This window comes from Dromaius novaehollandiae, chromosome 10, assembly GCF_036370855.1.
Source record: "Dromaius novaehollandiae isolate bDroNov1 chromosome 10, bDroNov1.hap1, whole genome shotgun sequence".
Classification (NCBI taxonomy): Eukaryota; Metazoa; Chordata; class Aves; order Casuariiformes; family Dromaiidae; genus Dromaius; species Dromaius novaehollandiae.
The window spans coordinates 9,300,762-9,325,167 of record NC_088107.1 but is presented as its reverse complement, the minus strand read 5'-3'; the positions used below and the strand labels follow the sequence as shown (position 1 = coordinate 9,325,167).

General features: G+C 46.8%; 1 protein-coding gene across 3 annotated transcripts in view; it reads right to left on the bottom strand.

Moving 5' to 3' along the window:
- Positions 1 to 493: 493 nt before the first annotated feature.
- The window catches only part of ACAN (aggrecan), a 55,684-nt gene continuing 31,771 nt past the window's right edge, over positions 494 to 24,406 (bottom strand). For 2 of the 3 annotated variants that reach the window (XM_064517232.1, XM_064517233.1), the window contains 9 exons: positions 23,999 to 24,292; positions 23,405 to 23,602; positions 18,144 to 22,247; positions 8,861 to 8,974; positions 5,684 to 5,842; positions 5,051 to 5,133; positions 4,490 to 4,634; positions 2,691 to 2,873; positions 494 to 612 (listed from right to left, as the gene is read on the bottom strand). In XM_064517232.1, the coding sequence (XP_064373302.1) occupies positions 524 to 612; positions 2,691 to 2,873; positions 4,490 to 4,634; positions 5,051 to 5,133; positions 5,684 to 5,842; positions 8,861 to 8,974; positions 18,144 to 22,247; positions 23,405 to 23,602; positions 23,999 to 24,292 (5,369 nt within the window). In that variant the 3' untranslated portion in view covers positions 494 to 523. The remainder of the gene's footprint in view (positions 613 to 2,690; positions 2,874 to 4,489; positions 4,635 to 5,050; positions 5,134 to 5,683; positions 5,843 to 8,860; positions 8,975 to 18,143; positions 22,248 to 23,404; positions 23,603 to 23,998; positions 24,293 to 24,406) is intronic. The other variant, XM_064517234.1, reaches the window with a different exon arrangement.

The following is a 24,406-nucleotide window of genomic DNA, read 5'->3' as shown; positions in this document are numbered from 1 at the left end:
CCTCCCGCGCCTCCGGTGCATTCGCTACCCATCTGCCCGACCGCCCTGACGCACTGCAGCGGTAGGAGGATTCTGGAAAAAAATAAAATAAAATAAACCCCAAAAGGTGCTGTCCACCCCGGAGATTAAATAACAGAAATAATTACATTGTTCGTGGATAAAATCAGGAAAAAATAATCATCTTTATTATTTAACTTAACCCCCTGCCCTCTGCAAACCCCTCCCCTCCCCCCCCCGTCCCCGAAGGCACAAAGATAATTGGAACCGGACGGTTAGTAAAAATGCTGAACTCTAATTTGCTTTGCTTTGGTGCTTGGAAGAAAAACATTAATTTTTTTTGTGTATTTATATATACATATATATATATATACACAAAGGTGGGTTTTCTTTAATATAATTTTTTTCCTTATATGACAAAAAAGCAACAAGAAGAAGAAGAAATCGACTCTGTTAATATAACTGTTCTGTAAAAATCTCTCTCTCTCTCTCTCTCTTTTTCCCCCTCTGTCTCTCCTGCCCCGCTCTAATGGGTGGGTCTGTGCACGGCTCTGCCGCTGGGTCTCGACCGAGTCCTGGGGCTCCTCTTGTATAGTCTGCGCTGGTAGGTGGAGGCTGCGGAAGAGGGAGGAGAAGAAAAGGCACCTTGTTAGCGGGAGCAGGGTACAGAGACCCTGCTTGTCCCGGGCCGGCTGGCGCCCGGCCTCGCGCTCCCTGGAAAAACACGGGGCGGCGGCAGGGGCGCTGCCCGGCGGGGTGCCCGGGGCGGGCCGTGGCGCCAGCCTGCTCGCCGACGCACAACTGCGCCTGCTCTCGCCCCCCGTGCGCCGCCACGGCTCGCCCAGCTAGGATTTTGCTTTTCCTTTTCAGTGCGCTTTGTAAGGGCCCCTCTGCCTCCCCCGGCACCGAAAGGCAAAGGCACCCGCGTGCCTCCCCCCGGGACCCTGGTCAACAGCATCCTGCTGGCGGGCAGCTCGGCTCCTCTGCGGTGGGCACGTTATCCATCCTTGCCTCACGGGCAGCCCTGCTAACGGGATGAAGGTGGGAAGCTGCTTTCCTCCATCTCCCCACAGTCCCAAGGTGCCTGCTCCCAAGGGACAGGCAGGGAACTGGGCTTTGGCTTGGTCTTTGCTGCCCTGCTGGTCCCTTCCCGTGGCTCTGCCTCTGCCTGCCTGGCTGCGAAATGGAGCCAACTTTGGCTGGTCCCCACGGGGATGGGGAGGGAAGTATACACCGGTGGTGGGCTGTGCTTTGAGGTGGGACACGCAGGAGGAGAAACAACTTTGTTTTTGGCTGGGGTGGTGGTGGACAAGACTTCTCCCTGTTCTCTCCTGCAATTCTCCTTTTAGCCTGGTATCGTTTCTGTGCGTTGCTAGAAGGAGGCATCTGATGGAAGCAGCTAAAGCTGGCTGGGAACAGCCTCAGTTTCTTGGTACGATCACTGATGCTTCAGCGATGCTGGGAGCAGCTTGCAGCTCTCAGGGTCCGTAGCGGAGCCAAGGGAGTCGGCAGCTCAGTCTGCGCAACACAGCGCCGAACCGCGGCTGCCCTTTGACACCTCCTCCGTCCCGCCTCCTCCCCAGCTCTTCCCTGGCTCCGAGTTTTGTCCCTTAAGTCAGCATCAACCTCCGCTGGCTGTGGGACTGTTAATTTAGCTGGAATTGCCCAGCTGGACCAGAACCTGGCAAGGAGGCTGATGACACTTGACAGATGTGATTTGGCCAAGGCAGACAAAATTAATGGGAAGCTCCAGGCAAGCCGGGATGGGACAGGCGTGTAGGCAGGCCGGGGAATGGGCTGGGACGCCTCGCTGAGAGGGCTGGCTGCTCTCAGCTGGAGGCCTGACAGGAGAAGGGTCAAGAGTCCAACGCTGTCTCTCAGGTTAACTCTTCTTCGGGGTTTTCTGTCTGCTCTGCAGCTCCCCGGGGCAGGGAAACACAGGCCTCCCAGCAGGTCCCCACAGCTCGCGCCCTCCTATCCCTTTTTTTATCCTGTAGGCAGTGCCAAAACTCACCATTTCAGAAACTGTTTCTTTTTGTTTCCTTTCTTTAAGTTGTCTGGGCTGTTATTAAAGCTCCTTTCTGCACTTTACTGGCCCCTGGAGCTGTGCCTGCCCTGCCTGGATGGAGGAGCCCTGGGCTCAGCAGGGAGCTGCTGTTTGGAGAAGACCCCAGTGTCTTGGCATGGCTCCATGGCAGGAATTGCCTCAGGCTGGCTCTCCAGCAGGTCCTAACGGTCCAGACTTACCCAGAAGATGCCAGCTCCTATGAGCCCATCACAGGGGAGCTTTAAGCAAGGCAAAAGACTGTGATTTCCCCTTCTGCCTGGCTCATAGCTAACCTGTGCCCTAAGGGGCTTGGGCGGTGCAGGGCTGCAGGGACCCCTCCCTGCTCCCAGCCTCTCTCACTCCCATGCTCTGGATGATTTGTTCCACCCTCAGTCCCAGCTCCTCCTCCCAGATGCAGAGATGCCTCAGTCCTAAACCTCCACAGCCAGAAAAGCTGGGTGGGGGAAGGATTTGGGCACAGGCATCCCTTTCTAGAGCTCTTCCGAGTCCAAACCTCTGCTTGGGCCCGCAGGATTTCCTGCCTCAGGCTGCCAGCACCCAACTCTCGTTCCCCCTCGCGGACAGAGCGTGGTGCCCTGGGCTGGCACCGAAGTGTGCACGTGAAAGCGGAGGGGCCAAGACTTACGGTTCGTGCAAGATATCCGTGGCTCCTCCCACTGCCCGTTGGGCTGGCACCGAATCGTGGGCACGTGGCGCTGGATGAAACCGTGGTTGCACTGGTACCGCACCATGGAGTTTATTTCATAGCGGTCCTTCTTCCTGCCAAAGGTCCTGGCGTTCTCCACCATCGGGGGGTCCCCACAGGCAACTGCGGGAGACAGGTGAAGACAGAGAGCTTGAAGGCTCCTGCTTGGCTGAGCAGGCGGCTGCCCGGGGCGACAGCACAGCTCCTGCCTGACCCTGCCGCTGCAGGGGCTGGGCACGCAGACATCCTCCCTCACTCATCCTCCTCCTGCACTCTGCGTCCCACAGCATCTCTAAGTGCTGCAGAGAGGGAACAGGCAACGGCTGCTGCGTCTGCCCTTGAAATGCAGCCACTTTTGAGGTAGAAGGAGGCAGTCATGTACACAGTCATCTTTGCCCATCCCTGAGATGGGGTGGGAGTGATGCCCCCCCCCCCCCCGCCAATAACTCTCTGAACTAGAAGGCTCCCATGTCCTGTTTGGGCAGGTACCATCACCTGAGCTGCTGGACTTTTTTTGCCACATCCATCAGTCAGGCCAGGGGCCACAGAAGCAGCTGCCAATGGAGGGATCATTTCCTTTGATGGAGACAATGCAGAATAGATTGTAATTAAAAGCTTAAATCCCACCCCCCCAGCAAAATCTGCTGTGTTTGCCTCTGTCCATATGCCTCAGGCTCCATCTCTGCCTTCCAGAGAAGCAGGTTCACAGCAAGAGCTGGGCACTGGAGCCTGGACACCAGAACAGCCGCGCGCTGCCCTGGGAGGGCAGGGAGCTGGTGCAGGAGCAAGGCTGCTGTCAGGGGATGGAGAAGCTGGGCTCTATCTCAGGCTGCTGGCTCGCTCTGGAAGAAAACAATGAAAATTGCTCTCTGCAGGGCTGGAAAGGATGTAGATGGGGGAGCTGATGACAGCAGAAATGTGTTTGCTCCCTTAGGTGGGGCTGTGAAGAGAGAGAGCAGATTTTGATGGGAGAGGGAAGGAAGGAGAGGATCTGCTGTTTCATAGCGCAGAAGCAAGGGCATTGCCAATTTGCACATCTGCCCCAGTATTCCCCTGCCTCGGCAGTCAGGCCACACTGGGATGCAGCCAGCATGTGCGCAGAGAAGGCAGGCAGCGGTGGAGGAGTTCCCCATAGCCGGGGCTGGGGGTAGCTGTGGGGAGGGTGATGTTGAGGGGGTGGCACAGCTCTGGCTGTCACGGTGAATGCCAGCCACATGGCAGGGAGGGAGGGGAGTAGGAGGAAGGCCACACTGGTGCATCTGCCTTGCTCTTGATCACTGGGGACATGACACCCTGGTCTTGATGACTTGTGTTATTTATTTTCAAGACCTCAGAGACCTTTCTCCCAGAGCCTTAGCCAAATTCTAGCACTAATTCCACACCCTTAAGTGCCCTTTGCAGTGACAAATCCATGTAATCGTTGCTCCCTGTATTAATTTTCTTGTGCAGAAATTAAACTTCCAGTGAGGACAGCTGAGGGATGAGGGAGATTTCTGGGGCCCTGCTGGGGTCACAGCACAGGCTAACATGCAAAACACCTCCGTGCAGGCTGTAAAACCCCACTGCATCCTGGGACTTGTCACCAGCAAGCTCCTGCTTATATGCACTGAGCGTTTCCCCAAAGAGCACAACGGCTTCTGAAGACAAAAGCTCGCTGCTCGCACACTCTAGCCCTGCAGCCGCTGTCTGGGCCTGGACTGGCTCCCCCCATCTCTGCGGGTACCTGGGGGAGGGCTCACCTGTTCCTTTCTTGCACGTGAAAGGGAGATGATAATTGCACGGGACATCGTTCCATTCGCCTTGCTCATGCCAGATCATCACGACGCAGTCTTCACCAGCAGCAAAGAAGTTATCGGGCTGATTGGGCCGCCAGTTCTCAAATTGCTGTCACGAGAGAAAAGCCCTTCCTCTGAGTCCTTCCCTCTCTCCCTGTTTCTCCCTCTTTCCCTCCTTTGTGTTTCCTCCTGCCTCTGCTGTCCCTTCACCAGCATGTATTAACAGCAATGCTACTACAGTTGTTATTTGTATAGAGATGATGCCTGGCAGCTTAGCCATATGTCAGGCCCTATTTTACTAGAGGCTGGAAAAACTGGGGAGAAACCAAGAGCCCTTGCTCCAGAGAGTTTTGAGTAGCTCCACTCAGTGCCTGATCCAAGCTCTCAGTACAAATCATGCATGGCTCTGTCCCCCAACAGCAGCCTCTTGCCCACAGAACTAACACCTGCCCGCACAGAGGTATCTCCCTCCCCTCCTCCCCGTTCTCCCAGGCTCAGCATCCCATGCCCTTCCTCATGACTCACCAGGGAGTGCCCGTCAGACCAGCGGAAGTCATTCTCAACAGTCCTGTCACTGAGACCGATCCACTGGTAATCCTGCGCGTGGTCTGGAAAAGCCAGACAGGGAGAGAAGAGTAAGAAGGAGCAGGCCCACCTTGTCGTGGCTCCCGCCTCCTTCATGCAGGTTCCTCTCTCTCATCTCAGCTGCTTTGGGCCCTGGGGCCTCCTCAAGGATACCTCGGGGTCATTTTGCTCCTTCCCAGTCACTAGTCCCTGCTGTCCACCTTTTTCCCCTTTATTATGCTTTTCATCTCTCTCCCTGCTAACCCTGTCATGAACACAAGATCTTTCATGCCATCTACACTGCCATGGGTCACTAGGCTTATTGTACCAAGTGAACGTTTTGTGAACCACACTGGCAATGTGATAGGAGCACAGATCTGTCCTCACCATGAACAGGCCCTCTCCTGTTCCATAGCATGATAGTTCTTCCTCTCCCACACAAGAATAAGGCATCATTTGACAGGAAATATTTGAAGGTCAGTGGGGGAAATGGTGTTTTTTAGCCCCTTTTCAACAAGTCTGCCCATAGACTTGCAGTCTGATTCATTGACCCCTGCCCATCCTCACATCTTCAAGGCTGCCCTCAACACTCACTGTTCACAAAGTCTTGTTCTTCTGGGGTGATGATACTGCTCAGATGGGCTTGATGTTCTCGGCATCTGGTCTCTGCATCCACCCAAGTCTCCCTCTCTTCGAAGTGCCTGTAACAGTGGCCCTGGAACTTGGTCCAACCTTCCTCACAATTTTCCAGGTCTGAAACACACAAAGGAGGAATGAAAAGGAGTTGGCTGCATGCGGCTGGAAGCCTTCCAACTCACCTCTTCGCTGCTCTCACACTCATGGCACAGAAGGATGACACACGGTCACATCCACTAGAGAAACCAAACCCTGATATTGTCTGTTACATCCCAGGGAAAATGATCAGAACGAATCCAAGAAACACTCAGAGGGAGGAGGCTGCTTTGAAGACCATATGTTTACAGTAAGGTCATCAATGTTTTTGGAAAACTTGAGTGAGACGGACAGATTCCTGAGCAATTCAAACCCCAAGTGGTTTTCCAGGACTCTGTTTCTGAGAAACTGACCTAAGCAACAACCCTTCTCTTCTCGCTTGTGCTGTCTTGCAGGATTTTCTTGCTCTGGAAAGCAATCCTGAAACCTGAATTCAGATGGCCAGAACTGACACTCAGGCTTTGCAAAAGAAAGAGGGGAAGGGGAGGCTAGGGTTCAGCTGGTTACAGCACGTAGTGTGATTCTGAGGCTTCTGGAAGGAAAAGCAAACCCAGTGAGACAAGAGAAAGGAGATGGGGGAAGGAACTTACCATGGGGGAGACAGAAAAAGAAATCTCACGGAAAAACCTTAGAAACTACTAGAAAAGTACAAAAATATTTCAGCTTCTAAAAACATTTTTGCTACCTGAGAAATGCTGAAGACTTGAACCCATTAATTAAAAAAATAAAACTGTGGATGGGGTAGAGCAGAGTCATACGCAGAAATCATCAAAAAAGGCCTTTGGCAACTCCCGCACTACATGGTACCACACACATTTGCTTCATGTGCTGGAAGGAAACAGAGGCAGATACAGAAATGGCACCATGGTGGCACATGTGATTGGACTTGCTATTTGGGCAGGATCAGCTACCTGTTGGAGCTACTGTACTTTTAGGGCCTTGAATTAGCTCTCTTGCATCAGATCTTTCAGCGCCTGTCTTCACGGGGGCTCAGGCAGCTTTCTCTCTGCAGTCTATGAGCGGGGAACAGAGAAAGACACTAAAACCCTGGCTGGGGAGAGAGACCCAATACAGGTGAAAGCAGAAATCTAGGACACACTGAAATGTGTTTAAGCTCAGCCTTTCAGAGGCACAGTTTACCACCCTTTCTCAGCCACTTGCAGCTTTTGGAGTGGTAGGATTTCATTAGTGCTCATGCCTCTCTCACTTTCCAGTAAGATTTTCTGTACTCCATTTACTTCTTCTGCTGTTAAAACGTGGTAGGTTGCCTTCAGGCACACAAATTCCTCCTAATCCACCTGCCTGGTATTCTTCCAGCTAGAGATTGTCAACACCTCGTAGATATTGGAGGGGCAGGTAGTTAGGCGAGGCATTTAAACCTTTTTCCATCTTCTTACACACGTCAAATGGGTTATCCTGAAGCAGCTGAAGCTTTAAGGATTCTTGTTCCTCTCTGTGTGCAGAACACTTACATAAGGTGAGCCGAGAACATGCCCTGTTTTTTGAGGTTTAAATATTTTTCCTGTTGTTTGAATGCCACCCCTTGCTGTCACAGCCTGAGGAGGGGACAGAACATGGCACAGAACCTCAGCAGGACATTGCCTAGGAGAAAGGCCACTGTTTCCTGCATAGCTATTACTTATGGGGAAATATGACGGGGATCATTTCTGAAAAGAATCATGAAAAGCCTGTCCCTGGCAGTGACATTACTGTAGCGACAAGACGGACTGATTGTATGCACAGACAGCAGAGTTCACCCACAGTGTCCCTGCTGTTCCTGGAGAATGATAGATGTTAGAGAAGGCAAAATCTGCCTCATGGGAATAAAGATTTACATTCGCCACTGAATTCAGGGTGCTGTCTTCCTCTCGTATCGCCGAGGCTATGGGCTCTAGCTGTTAGGAGCCCATTAATAATAGAAGAGAGGAAAATAAGTTTGGCTTGGACCAAACAAGGTCATAAGCAGCCACAGAATAGAAAATCTCTTGTTCTATTACAGGGATCTTCTGGCAGAGCAACAGGTGGCATGGATGGGGAAACCAGGAGTTGATTAGGTTGCATTACCAAGGTGAAGCGAAGACAGCACAATTCCTGCTCAGACACGTCAAACAATCCACAGCCTTTTTCTTGTGGTCTACACTGTATGTTCGTATTGAAAGCAGAAAGAGAGATGTAAAGAAAGGAAAGGGGAGAAGCCAATATATATTACCATTACTCATGTCAAGGTAAAGAAGAAATTGTAACCTTATTCCTCTTTTGTTTGAGCAAGGCAGGAGGGCTTACCCTCATTGCTAAAATGATAGAAGTCTGGGCTTTCATAAGCTTTAAGAAAAAAAATCTTTTTTTTCTTATCTTGTAGAAACAAAAATAAGTATTAGCGTGGGTCAAAGTATCTCATCTTTATGAAAAAATAGGTCACTTCATATTTCCTCAAAGACAGACATTCCCTGCTGATTTTGCCACAAGAAGCCATGTTCAAGAGATGACAAAAATGTCATGCTGAGTCAAATCGGTGGGGATCCCTGGAGTGAATGAGGCTTCTCACAGCTGCATCTTCACAGAGTGAAACACAATCATTTTACATGGCTCAGTTCAAGCATCTTTTCATGAAATTCCAGTCTAGCAGAAAAAGTTTGCCTGGGGTGAAGATGTACTTAGACATTTCACTACTGCTACAGATGAACGGAAAGACCCTTTACCCAAAGAGAGAGTGACTTCTGTGATCAACACTGTTGCATTCTGCATGGATCTTCATTACAGAAACTTACAAAAAAAGAGAAAGCTGAGGAAGACACCGGAAGATCTTGCTTAGGAATCTTATAGGATATGGTGCTGTGATGAACAAAATAATCAAAATACATAAGCAAAAGGCTCAAAGCTCTTCCCTACTGTGATGTATTTAAGCCTGCTGTTAGAGGTTAGCTTACTGAGATGCAGGCACGACTGCTGGGAGCGCTTGGGATCAGTTTTTTGGGGTGTAGGGTGGGAACGAGGTAATGCGGCTGTTAGTAAGATTAGCTGAAGCCAAGGAGGCCGTACCGATCTCACACAGGTCCCCTCCGTAGCTGGGAAGGCATAAGCATTTGAAAGAGTCGATGCCATCAACGCAGGTAGCTCCATTCAGACAGGGGCTTGAGTGGCACTCATCAATGTCTGCAAGAAATCAAGGGCTTCCATTAGGGCTCTGGGCAGAGAACTCCACCAACAGGAGAACTTGTTTCCTTGCTTGTTTAGAAGGGCATAGCAGTTGTTTGGGGGGAACTTGGGAGTTGTTAAAGTCTTATTTTAAAACCTGCTGCCACTGCTACTGCTGGAGGAACAAAGGCAAGAGACCTGAACCACTCAATGAGGGAGACGTTGTTCTGCCATTTGATGGCTGAACACCACGCTGGAGATCTCAGGACAACCTCAGCGGAGACAATTCCACTACAGTTTCTTTGACATCTGTGGTGACATCTGTGGTGACTCTTCCTTGTCCACTGTCTCTGCCTGATGAATCAAATACGAAAACTTGTGGCTATGTCTCAGCTTCCACCAGCTATGTGTCTACAAGGAAGAATGTGGACTTCTCATAAGTGAGGGAAACAACCTGAAAAAAAGCTCTATCTCTTGTTTGGGGCCAGAGCTCCTTACTAGTTTCTTCCTAACCATCATTCAGATGAAGGTCCAGGGTAGAAACTTCATCTCAGTGAAGCTAAGCACAAAGGAGAAAAGAAGTAGGTTCAAAGATGGTTCAAAGACCCTCAGTCTTTTCCCCTTGAAGATCTTAGGGTGGGCCATAGGAGCCTCTTCCTCGTCAAAGACTGCTGGAGTGCAGTGTCATTTTCTCCAGACCTGTCCCCACTATGCGCTCTTTTGCTTATGATTCCCTCATGGTGGAGGAATCTATTTTTAGTTTCCCATCCTCAGCAGCCCCTCAGAATCTTTCTGCATTTCCAGAGGTAAAAAGAGAAATTGGTATGGGAAAAGTCTGACACTCAATTCTCCAGTGTTTCCCAACGTGCTAATTAGCACCAGCTTGGGTAGTAAATGCCATTGTTTGGTAGCACTTCCATCCGCTATCATCCTGGGGACAGAAGGAGGGAAGCATGGATGCTCTGAAGAGGGCCACAGGTAGCCAGTTTGTATCTATATACTGTAAAATCCAGCTCTTGCTAGAAGGAAAAGCTCTTTTCTTAATATCTCTCCAGCTTGAATCTTAATCCTACTCACGGAGCTTTAGAATCAGAAGAAAAGTCATTTAGAATGAAAAGATTTCAGAGATGTTCAACTCCAGAAGCAAGGAACAAGACTAAGGAAGAAACTGGAAACAAATCCATGCAAGTTAGATTAGAGCCTTGAGTGAGAAAACGCTTCTCTCTTTCACACTCTTGCCTCAGAGCCTGGAAGAAATCTAAGGCTTTAAGAATGCTGACTAACACTCAACGGTCTTCTTGTGGATGAGAGGAGTTAGTGAGAAAATATTCACAGATGATGAGAGTGCTGGCCATGGAAATACCCATACCAGAGCAGAGCAGCAGCTCCTCAAGTTCTGTATTCTTCTGATTAGGGTATGTTCAGTCTGATATTGTCTCCTTGCAGAATAGCGGCCCAGCTGTTCAGCATCTCCAGACATATGAGAGCAGATACATGTTTTATCCCATGTGACTGTCTAGTCACACGGTGGCCAATGTCTGATATGTCAACAGAAAGTAGAAATGCTCTGTAACATGCTGGTCAGGAAAAAATTCTTCCTGACCTTGGATAGTAAATCAGTTTGTGCTTTGGAGCATGAGGATTATCATCTTTATTCTAGGCTGTATCACTGTGAGGAATGCGATTATTCCCCAAATGGCTGATGAACCACTTAGATCAGTTTTGCAATTAGTTCTTCACTGAGAAAAGGAATTTCTTCCTCTGGGTTGCCCTTCTAAGTATTCATGAACGCTTTCTGGATTATTATATTCACTGCAACATGAAGGAAATTGGAGAACTTGCTTCCATTGACACTAATAAATATTCTGAGACTTTCCAGAACAAAACTGGAATCATGGGCCTGGTAGAAGAGAGGGGCAAAACTTGGCTGGCTACTGCTTATTAGCCACATTTGGAGTTCTTAGAAAGTTTATAGCATTAAAAAAAAAAAAGACAAGTGTCCTGATGGTTGGTTACAACTGTAGAGGCTCCCCCAGGCTTCCCAACAGCAGTAGCAGCAGAAGTTCATATTGATTCCAGTGGGCTCCAGCTGAACAAGTAAGGAAAGGCTCTCCTTTGTCCATTAGCTTCCATGAAGTGGAAAGTACACCGCAGAAACAGAAACAAAGCACATAAAGCAGAATGTTTAGCAGGGAATAAAGAGTCTTCAGTCATCTTCGGCAACATGGCCTAAAACTTGGTGCATCCAAGATCTCTTCTGGGATGCACGAGACCTGCTGTGAGTTGCCATTCTCAGTCTTGGAGGAAGATGGAACAGACATACACATGCAAATTCATTGCCAAAATCTCCAGCTGGGAAATAACACTGGAACAGGATTTCCTTTTACAGATATTGTATATAATATGACTGTACATATTATATATGCTCTAAAAGTAAATCTCTGCATGTATATATATATGTTATATATGTGCCCATAGATATACATACATATTTATATATATCATGCAAAGAGAAAGGATATGTACTTCAAGATACTGTTGGAAAAACAGACAACAAAGACAAGTGAGACACAGACATGTTTTTCCCAAAAGCATGCTGAAAATGGCTGGAAAGAAAACGTTTTAGACACACAATGATCATAAATACCAAACTCTCCCTTCAGCCTCTCGGTTTTTGGGGCTGTGACTTTGCTTCTGATTGGATGTAGGAATCACTTCACCAAGCCAGTTACCAGGAAACTCAAACACGTCAGCCTGTTTGGAGGAAATGTTGCTGATTTTGTTCTTCCCAGAAAATCTGGATCTTAGAGGACTTTTCTAAAAGTAAGTCCTAAAGGTAAAATTGGTGGTGATGCTGCCTCTGGAAACCCTGGCAAGCAGGTCTGCGGGCATTTCTAGGATATCACATCACAGCCGTAGGATTTACAGGAGGTGAGAACTCCAGTAAAAAAAAAAAAAAAAATCCCATCTATCACTCAGTGCTCCGCTTTTCTCTTCTTAACCTTTTAGATATCATAAATGCATACACCCACAAAGCTGAGAGCTAGATAAAGTTAATAAATCATTGCACACATCTTCAGCCAGTCTAAAAGCCTGCAGCACCCTGGGTGGGACAGTTCTGCTCAGCTGCTCCCGGTGCCATGTCTTAGAGGCACTCCTCAGCCCTGCGCACCACGCACGGCACAGAGCAAGCCCCCACTTCCACGGCAGCTGGCTGCCACCTTCCTTGACATCGCAGAAGCTTATGCATACATGAGCTATTTGTTTGGGTAAGCAGTCATTCAAAAAGTCAGCTTTGCGCTCACAGCACTGTGGCAATGCTGCAGCTCAAGCACTTGTCAAAAGACAAGAAAAAAAGACTATTACTGCTATTACTGAGTGCTAACAAAGGACAAATGAGGTGGTATGGGACACAGAACAGAGGCAGCCCTTGCTTTCCAGAGCTTCAGCTCTAAAACAGAGACAGAGAAAAAAAGACGTGCAGTGCTAAGCATCGGAAGCCCATTTAAAACGTATTAACTCACTTCTCGATGGTAAAGCAAACCCAGCAATTTGTACTTCAGTTAATATCACCCAGAAGTTGTAAAAGATTATTCAAGTCTATTGTCACAGCAATTTTTACTTAACGTTATTAACAGGACTTGAAGTCTAACTTTTAGAAAAAAAGCTTTTTAAAATTCAAAAACAAAAAGTAAAACAAAATACCCAATGTAAACAGGGTCTTGCATCTGGGAAATGTAAGCTATTGGCTGGAGAAAGCAAATGGAGTTACAGAGCCACAACGCAAACCTTGAATTTGTTTCACCATTTTCTTCCTAAGCTTTCTCTTGCATTGCCAATACATCCTACATTAGCCAGCACTATTTTATTTTGATGCAACTAAAAACAACATAAGTATTCTCCCAAAGCCTTTGAAGGCAACATGCTGTACCTCTGCACAGAGCCTCTGAGCCTCGGAGGGCAACACGTGGGATCACGGAAACTGCTACAAGAAATCACTTAGAAATGTAAGAGAAATAGATTGGTCCTGGTTTTGCTACAAAGGCAAATGATGCACAAAAGTGAACACACAGTGTCGGTGGTAAAAATAAGTACTTTTGAAACCTTTCATCTCAAACTGAGAAGACAATGCTAGAAACAGTGCTAATGCTTTTTAAAACAATACAATCTGTGCATTTCTGTCTATGGCAGCCTGTATCAATGGTGAGTAAGAATATCCATTAAACAAGGTTAGCTTTGTGCTTAAAATATTTATGGTGGAGAAGCAGCTTGCAAACAGACGGGATGCTATCACCCAAACACTGAACAAACTGCATAGTTTTATGGAAGCTGTGAGTAACTAGTTTGGAAATTTATTTTAGCATCTAAACTCCTGCTTCTCTTCTGCAAAGAGGAAAAGCAAGACATTTTCAGGCCCTACAACAGTCCATGTTGTGCCACTCACTCCCTTTTTTACAGGCCTTCTTATAAATGTGATTGTCAAAACAGGCTCTCAGATGATCAGCTAGATAACTGTCTTATAGCGACTGCAGGAAAAGTCTGGCTAGAAATTAAGTTTGCTTTTCAGAGACTCCTGTGAAGTTTGAACTGCCAATATGATAGCTCACACAGAGGAGAAAAACATTTCAGCAATCAGACTGATTTCTACAAGAAAAGAATAGGAATCATCTAAGGAAACAATTCTCTCACATTTAAATAAAGTTACTAGCATTGGCCATTGCATAGCCAACCAATGAGTTCCAATTAACAATTAAGTCATTGAAATAATTAACACTAAGAAAATAATTAAACCGAAGCCTCCATGCAGCAGAAGGCACAGATTTTGCCTCAGCCTTAAAAATTTCTGTTAATCTAGAGACCAGTCGGTTCTCAAGAAAACCTGCTGACCTGGAGGGACCTTTTATTTCTTCAACACTCTCATGGAGGGAGAGCTCAGGAAATCTGGACATCTCTGCCTCCAAAATATTATGCGTAGAAGTAAACTGATGTATATAAAACACTAGTCCAGGACTGTAGGTTGCCTCTTTACATAGAGGTTTTTATTAAGCAGGTAACTTCTGATGCAAAATGCACAGAAAATTCAGGAGACAAATAATCGGATCAGCTAGAAACAGTTTCTGTTTTTGCCTGTCTCTCAGCAGGACTGCTGCCTTCATTGCCTTCTTCAGAAAGCACTCTCCAAGCCATGCTAAGTGAAACATTATGAAACAGGTGTTTTTTTTTTTTTAGACTGCTTTCTTCTGTTAATCTACTTATGAACCAAAAAACCACTCCCACGGATAGGGCATGAAGAAGCATGAAACCTCATGAAGACCTTTTCCCATTTGGTTTCTAACCTCTATCTGTTTCGGGGCCATAGGCAGCAGAACCCATGGACTCGTTCCACCAGAGACATGCAAAACTTAGCATAAATTGCTGCCACTTCAGCACATTTCTTTTTTTTTCCCTTGAGTGAAATTTTAAAATCATCCTCTGGTTACAGTGCTCCAAACCACAGCTTTTCACTGAAATGCCAGCATACTTTTTTTCAGCAAATAATTATTTGTTTTCAAATGTTACCATAAGTAAAAAAGACCCAGTGGGTTGACAAAACTCTGGATGAAGAGGCCAAGTCTCTGGACAATTCTTCAAGCTGTAGGCGTGCGAGGTTCCTGTCCCTGTGGAGTACTCAAACTGGTGACAAAAGACACGCTCCCGCATAGCCTTCAGTTTGGTTAAAAACTAAAAAATGCTAGCATGCCAAGGGTTAATCTTCACTCCCCTTGGGCTTCTGGCTCTGTCTTTCACAGAGAAGTAGAGGCTACAGCAAAGCAGAAAAATAGCATTCTTCTTAAATCGTCCCATTAAAAAGACTGCTGAATCTAACTGGCAGGACTAGAGCACAACAGCCACGTGCCTCCCTGCGCCTCACTTCAGGCTCCTCTCATAAGCTGAGCTAGCTTCGCCCCTGCTTTACTGTTCGTCTAAATTAATTATCTTTAAAAGGCATATGTTACACCTTACAAAGACTGAGCACAGAGCAAGGCACAGATATTTTAACTGATGTTTCTGCAAGAGCTAGATTTCTAGACTAGGAGGTTTCAGACAAAGGAAGGAAGCCGGAAACTAGGAAATATCATTTTTGGTCCTATAGATTTTTATAAAGAATCTGTAGAGTTCTTCCCTGTAGACTTTTCATGTTCCCAATTTTCAGAGCACTTTGAAGACTTCCTCTCCAGTAGGACCAGAGTAAAAACCCCCAAACCAAAATCTGAGTACTTTTCTTTTTCTTTTGTCATTGCTTTGCTCTAATTTTCTAGATGAAGTTCACCTCATTACAACAATGTTGCACATTGATGGTACATATACGTTTTAGAGCCTGGATGAGCCTTGTTCAGATCCTGACCAAGACTGCATTTTGTGAGAGTGCTGTGCAAAGCAGCCCAGCAAGATAAAAGATGTTCTACCTTGGCATACCTTCCTTGGCAAGAACACCCACCAACCGCATATTCTGACGCCCATCTGAAGCTTGTAATAAATCTACAATTAAGCTTTACGCAGTTACCTCTTTCCGTTACCTGCTTAGAAACCCTGACTGCTACACTGTCACTTCTGCGACTCACGAATACAAAGCGTGTTCCAGTTTTAGAGCATTTTTCAAACTTCTTCACACATGAGCTGACAAACACATGGTTTTCTCTCAAAATACTTCACAAGAATGTTGGCTAACAAATGCGCTGAAGAATCTGGCAAAATTCTTGTGGGTAATTTATAAAAAGAAAAAGCAGTGAAATCAAACCACACTTTGGGCCAATTTTTTGTTTTATTTTGCTGAGCCTTACTGGCTGGTTTCCTTCCTTCCCCTCTTCCCCGCCTTCGCTGAATTGTCTTTGCCTCCAAGCTAGGACGTGGCAGCAAGCATGGCCCCAAAGCAGAACCCATCAGGGGTGCAAAGAAGGCCTCTGGGTAGTTAACTGGGCAGCGCAGTTAACTCCTGCAGCACACTGCCAAGCCCCAAGCCCGGTACGAAGCTGGAATAGCTTTGCAGTAACAACCCTGCTGACTTGCCCTCCTGTGGTATCCACTGTACAGAGGCTTAAGGGAGACAGAAAGGACCTCAGATGTATTATAAGCAGGAATGAACAAAGGTTTATGATTACCTCTGTTTTCTCAGTGAGAGAAGTGACGCAGAGAGAAATACAGTGACTCATTCAAAACACTTTGGGAATGGAAATGAAGTTAGAAACCAGGCTGAGCTTCACAAAGCCCTGCACTTAAAGACCCTTACCAAATCCAGTGTAACCTATGCTGAATAGTGCAAATTAACCCAAGAAGCAGCAGTTCAGGAGGTAACATGGGAAGGAACCTGGAGTTCATACTATTTTTCACTAGGAGCTGAGCAAAGTAACATGGCCTATGTGAATGCATAGCCTGTTCAGAATGGTGACGCACCCAAAAGCTTATGTAGGACCTTTATACAACAGCACAAGCTTTAACAGTTTTGAAATGAGGTTTATCCAGAGTGCGTGCAGCCCGCTCCTAATTGCAGCAAAGTGAAAGCAAGCTGTGGCCCGGGACGTCATGGGACTTGGAACTGGGTTCTTTCCCTGGCCAAGAAGCAGTAGCTGGCAAGCGCAACACCACCCTGTCTCACTTTTTTCTCATTGTAGTACCCTATTGCCTCCATGGCATGTGAACACTCCTCAGTGGGAGGCTTGTCAAAAAGCTAGCAGAGTATTTTCACCATAAAAGGTTACTCAAATTTAAATATTGTATCTGTTTATACTTAGCAGCAATGGAGCTTACCAAAACACAGAGTGCTAATGCACCAAAAAGGGACAGGATGGAAGGAATGGCATTTATCAGTGAAGCTGACAAAAGGTAGTGTTCATTTGCTCTGAGCATCGTCTCAAACATATGGTCCTTCAGCCAATTCTAGCTGCAGACAGCAGCACAACATTCAGACTTGAGGGTGTCCCAGCTCTATGCCAAAAGGCAACACAAAGGCTGATGCACAGTTTGCCCTGTGCAAACATTGCACTCAGCATGAGCAACTCTGAGAGCAGAGATTTTTCTCCAAGGCTGGCTTTTGGCTCCTTGGCACGCAGAAGCTGCTAATGGCCAGTCTCCCACTCCATAGCAAGTGTTATGAAACACTCAGGGATACAGGCAGCAAGTGAACACATCACAGAAAGGAGAAACAAAACTGGAGAGACTTGTAACCTGCCTTATCCAACTTCCCAGCCACGTTGTCTAGCCAGAGTGAATGTCTCTGGCAGGTGGAGCTGTCTTTGCTCTTGTTTCCACAGCAAAAGAAATATTCGTTGTGTTCTTTAGATTGCAGCAATGGCTAACACTAATTTCAGAAAGAGAGTGAATGCCCTAGTGCCTTCCCCAGATATATCACACACAGGGACCTGGTCCCAGTAGCACTCACTGAGAAGTAACAAACTACTCTCTTTTTCTAGCTCCCCATCTCCAGCAGCAGAGGAGACAGCTCACCTACGTAGCAGCGGTCATCTGTGTACCCTGGTGGGCACAAGCAGACAATACCCCCATGTCGCTGCTTGCAGGTGCCAGCTTCACAGGGCTGCTCATCACATGCCTGGGGTGCAGCTGCAACCACCAAGGACAGCAATTTAGAGGAGCGACTCAGAGCCTATTACTACAGCCCAGCGGGAGGAAGTCCAGCTGTGCATCTCCTGGTGCTTCCCTTGCCCTGTTCCTCTGCTTTTCTCCTCAGGGGAATGTAACTGCCATGGGCAGGCAGAAGGGAAGTCCAGAAGGCTTCTGGGGATGCTGTTAGAGTGGCTGAATAATTACGTTACCTACCCAAACACAGACAAAATCATCTGTTAGGATAGAAGCTGTTGAACATGACCTGTTTTGGGGGCCTTGTCTACTTGTCTTAATATAGGTGTCACTGGAGTATTCCCAGTGCAGAGCTGCCCCAAGAGCCAGGGGCATTAAACATGGCTTTCTCCAGGGTTGCCATTTATCAGTCCTTGGTGGACTGAAACCCTGAGGTTTCAGCTTTTACAGTAAAGTGGAAAACTCCACATGTTTATGGTTTCCCACCATGATAAAGTTCTTTACAAGTCTATTTCTGTGTTAATATTCTTTGCCATATGTAAAGAAGTTGTAGCTATGCCCCCTCCCTGCCTTCCCTTTCACAGTGTGTGAGGATTAGAAGAACAAGGCACAGTACCTTCAGTAGTGGGTCCTAATGCATCTACTGCTTCTTGTGGTACTTGAGGCAGGATAGCAGTAGCGGTGGCTGACGGATGTGGAGGGTCTAGAACAACAGCAGTTTCTGTCGTTTGTCCTGACACCGTGGGAGTGGAGGACTCTATTTCAAGCTGAGCCTCTTCAGGATTCTTGGGTTCCTGTGTTAATTCAACATCTGGAATACTGGTACTAATTACAATGTCTGGGACAAAGGTTTCCCCTGAAATGTCTGTGACTGAGTGTGTCAGAGTTTCAGATGTTACTTCAGGAATTTCCTTCTCCTCAGGAGCTCCAGAAGACTCAGTACTGACTAAAGATGTGGTAGCTGTTTCAATGTGAACAGCAGGCAATCCAGAAGTTTCACTGCTGGTTTCAGGGACTGTGGATGTTTCTATGCTAATTTCAGGAAATGCAGATATTTCACCCCTGGCTTCTTGACTTGTAGATGTTTCAGTTCTAATTGCAGGAAATGCAGATGTGTCACCACTGATTTCATGCATTGTTGAAGTTTCTATGCTAACTCCAGGGTACACAGAAACTTCCCCACCTACTTCCTGAAGTGTGGATGTTTCTATGCTAATTTCAGGGAATGCAGATGTTTCGCCCCTGGCTTCTTGACTTGTGGATGTTTCTATATTAATCTCAGGGAATGCAGATGTTTCGCCCCTGGCTTCTTGACTTGTGGATGTTTCAATTCTAATTGCAGGAAATGCAGATGTTTCCCCACTGGTTTCATGGACTGTTGAAGTATCTATGCTAATTTCAGGACGTGCAGATGTTTCCCCACTGGTTTCATGGACCGAAGTTTCTATGCTAATCTCAGGGAATGCAGATGTTTCACCCCTGGCTTCTTGACTTGTGGATGTTTCTATATTAATCTCAGGGAATGCAGATGTTTCCCCACTGATTTCGTGGACTGTCGAAGTTTCTATGCTGATTTCAGGAAATGTAGAAGTTTCCCCACTAGTTTCATGGACTGAAGTTTCTATGCTAATCTCAGGGAATGCAGATGTTTCGCCCCTGGCTTCTTGACTTGTGGATGTTTCTATATTAATCTCAGGGAATGCAGATGTTTCCCCACTGATTTCATGGACGGTCGAAGTTTCTATGCTGATTTCAGGAAATGTAGAAGTTTCCCCACTGGTTTCATGGACTGAAGTTTCTATGCTGATCTCAGGGAATGCAGATGTTTCACCCCTGGCTTCTTGACTTGTGGATGTTTCTATATTAATCTCAGGGAATGCAGATGTTTCCCCACTGATTTCGTGGACTGTCGAGGTTTCTATGATGATTTCAGGAAATGTAGAAGTTTCCCCACTAGTTTCATGGACCGAAGTTTCTATGCTAATCTCAGGGAATGCAGATGTTTCACCCCTGGCTTCTTGACCAGTGGATGTCTCTATTCTGATTTCTGGGAATGCAGATGTTTCCCCACTGATTTCCTGGACGGTCGAAGTTTCTATGCTAATCTCAGGGAATGCAGACGTTTCCCCACTGATTTCGTGAACTGAAGTTTCTATGCTAATTTCAGGAAATGCAGATGTTTCCCCACTGTTTTCAAAGATTGTTGATGCTTCTATGCTGATTTCAGGAAATGCAGATGTTTCACCCCTGGCTTCTTCACCAGTGGATGTCTCTATTCTGATTTCTGGGAATGCAGATGTCTCTCCACTGATTTCTTGACCAGTGGATGTTTCTATTCTGATTTCTGGGAATGCGGATGTCTCTCCACTGATTTCTTGACCAGTGGATGTCTCTATTCTGATTTCTGGGAATGCGGATGTCTCCCCACTGATTTCTTGACCAGTGGATGTCTCTATTCTGATTTCAGGGAATGCAGATGTCTCTCCACTGATTTCTTGACCAGTGGATGTCTCTATTCTGATTTCTGGGAATGCAGATGTCTCTCCACTGATTTCTTGACCAGTGGATGTCTCTATTCTGATTTCTGGGAATGCAGATGTCTCTCCACTGATTTCTTGACCAGTGGATGTCTCTATTCTGATTTCAGGGAATGCAGATGTCTCTCCACTGATTTCTTGACCAGTGGATGTCTCTATTCTGATTTCAGGGAATGCAGATGTCTCTCCACTGATTTCTTGACCAGTGGATGTCTCTATTCTGATTTCAGGGAATGCAGATGTCTCTCCACTGATTTCTTGACCAGTGGATGTCTCTATTCTGATTTCAGGGAATGCAGATGTTTCACCCCTGGCTTCTTGACCAGTGGATGTTTCTATTCTGATTTCTGGGAATGCAGATGTTTCCCCACTGATTTCTTGACCAGTGGATGTTTCTATTCTGATTTCTGGGAATGCAGATGTCTCCCCACTGATTTCTTGACCAGTGGATGTTTCTATTCTGATTTCTGGGAATGCAGAAGTCTCCCCACTGATTTCTTGAACTGTGGATGTTTCTATGCCAATGTCAGGAACTGCAGATGTTTCCCCACTGATTTCATAAGTTGTTGATGTTTCTATACCAGTTTGTAGTAATGAGGATGTTTCCCCACTTAGTTCACCAGATGCAGAGGCCTCACCACTTGGCCCAAAACTATAGGGAAATGTGACCGCTGTTTCCCCACCCAGTTCCTGTGAAACTGTTGGCTTTGTCACAACTTCAACCAAATCAGAAGTGACCAAAGTGACTTCTGGAAGCCCTGAGACCTCCCCACTAATATCAGTCTCTGCTGAAGGTTGTCCACTTAGGTCTGTGACTCCAGAAATGTCTCCACTGAAATATGGGATCCCAGATGGCTCGCCACTGAAGTCTCCTGTTCCTGAGGGTAACCCACTAGTCTCCACAGCTCCAGACCCTTCTCCAGATATTCCTCTGTCTCCAGAAGGAAAGCCACTGATTTCTATCGTCCCAGATGGCCCTTCTCCCACCTCTTGTGCAACTGACGCCTGTGTAACAACTTCAACCAAAGTGGTATCCACGAGAGAGATTGTAGGAAAGCCAGATGCGAGTCCACTTTCCTCTCCAGACATTAGGCCGCTAGTGACTTCAACCCCAGAGACTTCTCCACTGCTGTCAATCACTCCACTCGGAAGTCCACTCATCTCAAGGACTCCAGAAACACTCCCGCCGAAGTCTATATGCCCAGAACCACTAATGTCTAAACTACCAGGTACCATGCCTGATGTGTCTTCAGTTCCTGAAGGCAAGCCACTGATTTCCAAAGTCTCTTTTGCTTCTGCTTCTGTAACAGAGGGGGTTGTCACTTCCACCAAACTGGCATTTATAAAGGTAACACCTGAGGCCTCACCACTTCCATCAACACCAGAAATAAGGCCACTTAGATCCACCAGGCCACTGATCTCAGGTATTCCAGATGATTCTCCACTGATATCCAGTCCTGAGGGTAAACCACTGAGCTCAGGCACTCCAGACAGCTCTCCACTGAGCTCAGCTCCTGAGGGTAGCCCCCTGGCTCCCCCACTCACGTCCCATTCAGCAGATGGAAACCCTGATAGATCTCCTTCACCACTGACTCCAATTGATCCTTTTCCTTCCTCTTGCCTCTCCGGTGCTGTTGTTACAACTTCCACCAGAGTGGAATCCACAAGAGACACAGTAGGAAAACCAGATGGGAGTCCACTTTCCTCGCCAGATGGCAGGCCGCCAATTAGCTCAGTTCCAGAGATTTCTCCACTGAATCCAGAATGCAGCCCACTGCTTTCCACTCCAGATGGCATCCCACTAATTTCTGGTATCCTTGAAGTAGACACTGATATGTCTTCCTCTGCGGAAGGTAAGCCACTAATATCAACAATGCCAGAAGGCACCCCACTTAGGTCCCCTGATGGTAGCCCACTTTCTCCAGATAGAAAGCCACTGGTATGCAGGTCTACTGACGGTAATCCACTTTCTCCAATCCCCGAGTGTTCTCCACTAAGTTCAAAAATTCCAGAAGTTGATTCTCCACTTATATCTGGGACTCCAGATACCCACCCAGACGCCGAAGATTCACCACTGACTTGATGCTCTCCAGATTCAGTGATCTCCCCTGACACACTGATGGAAGCATCGGTACTTGTTTCTTCTGGTATTACAGTAGCTGGAGGAAATGCAGATGGACTCACTGGAAAAGAAAGAGAGAACAAAGAGAGGGAGATAGAAAAATGATTTACTAAACTATTTTAAAGAAGTTATTAGAAATTTCCTGATCAACTTTACTTCCAATCTGACATCAAATAAAATAACCTTTGAGATAAAGGTACAAAGTCCTATGGGCTTGCAGAAATCCTTTGATCCCTTCAAATTTGTTAATGAGGATTATATCTTAAATAAATGTTAATGTTTTAAATGTCTTTGAGAAACTGACGGAATGTATAAACTTCTGACACAGGGCAATGGTGGCACCAATTCCCAGATGCCAAAAAAAAAGCTACTGCTTCCTTGGGGATAACATGTGGAAGAGAAGAAGTTTGGTACTGTTCTGAGCACACCACAGCCTCGTACTCCATCCTTCTTAGAAGGCAGAACTTGAAATCTGTCTCTAGCCTGCCTACCCCCACTCAGACACACGATCATACATCAGCGCGAGGTGCCTTGCCAATGCGCTGTGCTGGTCTCCAGAAACTATGCTGTCTAATGCCATCCTGGTAGGAAGGCTGTTTATCTAGTTCAATTTTAGAAAGAAGTTCAATAATATACACGGCTCGTCCTGCGGTAACTCTGCGCACATGCCCAAGATGTGCAGCTTTGTTTATCCAGATCACAGGATAATTCCCAGACTTTGCTAATATAGTGAAAAACTACAAAACAAAAGAACAAAAAACACCTCAATTTCCCAAAGTGAGACCGTGTTTCAGTTCGAGGCCTTTTACACGGCAAAGTTCAAAGCTAGGAGAGCAAGAAGTCCTCCTCTTAATTTAAGTAACGGAAGGTCCTCAGCCTCAAATTTCCTCTGAGTCTCAGTATGTCCTTCCTCTTCACATTAAATCCAGTTGCTGAGTAGCCTGCGAAGAGTGAAGTGTCCCTGAAGAACACCGTGTACTGCCTGAGTGCCTCCACACTTCCCAGCACGCTCCACCAAAAAGTGCATCTGAGGCTACCACGTGAAGAAATAACTCTGTGCAAAGGGAGTCCTGTGAGCTTCCTCCCTCCTCCTCAGCTGGATTCAGAGGGGCTTCTCTTCAGCAAGGATACAGTCCATTTGTATTAGGAGTGCCTGTAGCCCTAAGTTTGCTCAACACCAGCCAAGCATGACTTGAGAGGCAGGGAAGAGTGACCCACCTGAGAGCAGCGATATGTCAGTTGGAAAGATTTCTGTTCCCCAGGCTGTCCGATTCTCGAGTTCAATGGCAAACTCCATCTCCACAGTTGTTTCTTCCCCGGAAGGTACCCCCTCTACTCCAGGGATCACTTGGGTTACAACGATTTCTTCTTCAAAGAACGAGGTAACCCCTTCCTCCTCCTCCACAGATGGCAGAGCTGGCACAGAAAGATATTGGAGGGAGTTTCTAAGAATTCATAATCTCTCTCAGATGCATATGACATGGCTCCTTGAATGTTTTAGATATCAAGATAATGAGTCATGAAAAAAAAGAGAAACACCTCTCATATTGGGAGGCAAGCTAAATAGAAAAACTGGAGGCAGAGGGGACTGGGTGAGATTTTCCATTTGAGAGTTTCTCAAGACAATAAAATAAATGCACAGTTATGAACAATAGGAGGATGTCCCTCTGAGTCCCCAGAAGCAGCAGGTCTTTTTGATGAATCCTGCTTAGTGCAAGCTGGAACCCGCAGATGACCAACCTCTCTCATGCAATCCTGTTCCTGAGGGGGCAGGTCTACACAGCATGGGCATTAGAAAAAGTGAGATGGTACCTTTGAAACAGAACGCATGATGCCGTGACAGTGGGTCGGGAAAACCCGTCTGGTTATCGTGCAGGTAGACGGTTCTCACACCCGGCTCATCTCCCCCACAGGCAGGTCGTGGGGTCACGATTGGGTACCGGAGGCTGCCATCAGCTAACCAGCCAGCATAGCATCTATCCAGACCCTGCTTCCAGGCAGCGTGGAGTTGCCCAACAGAGGCCAAAGTGGCATTTTGGCTCTCACAATACTCCTGAGCTTCTTGGAAAGTGAACAGATTTGGCTGGGTTGCAAAGAACACCTCACCTGAGGGAAAATAGAAAAAGCATGTGTGAACCCCTGAACCTCTCCATGCCTGGCACCTGTGGGACACATCTGCTGTTGACATAGACACACACACACATGCGCACACACACACAG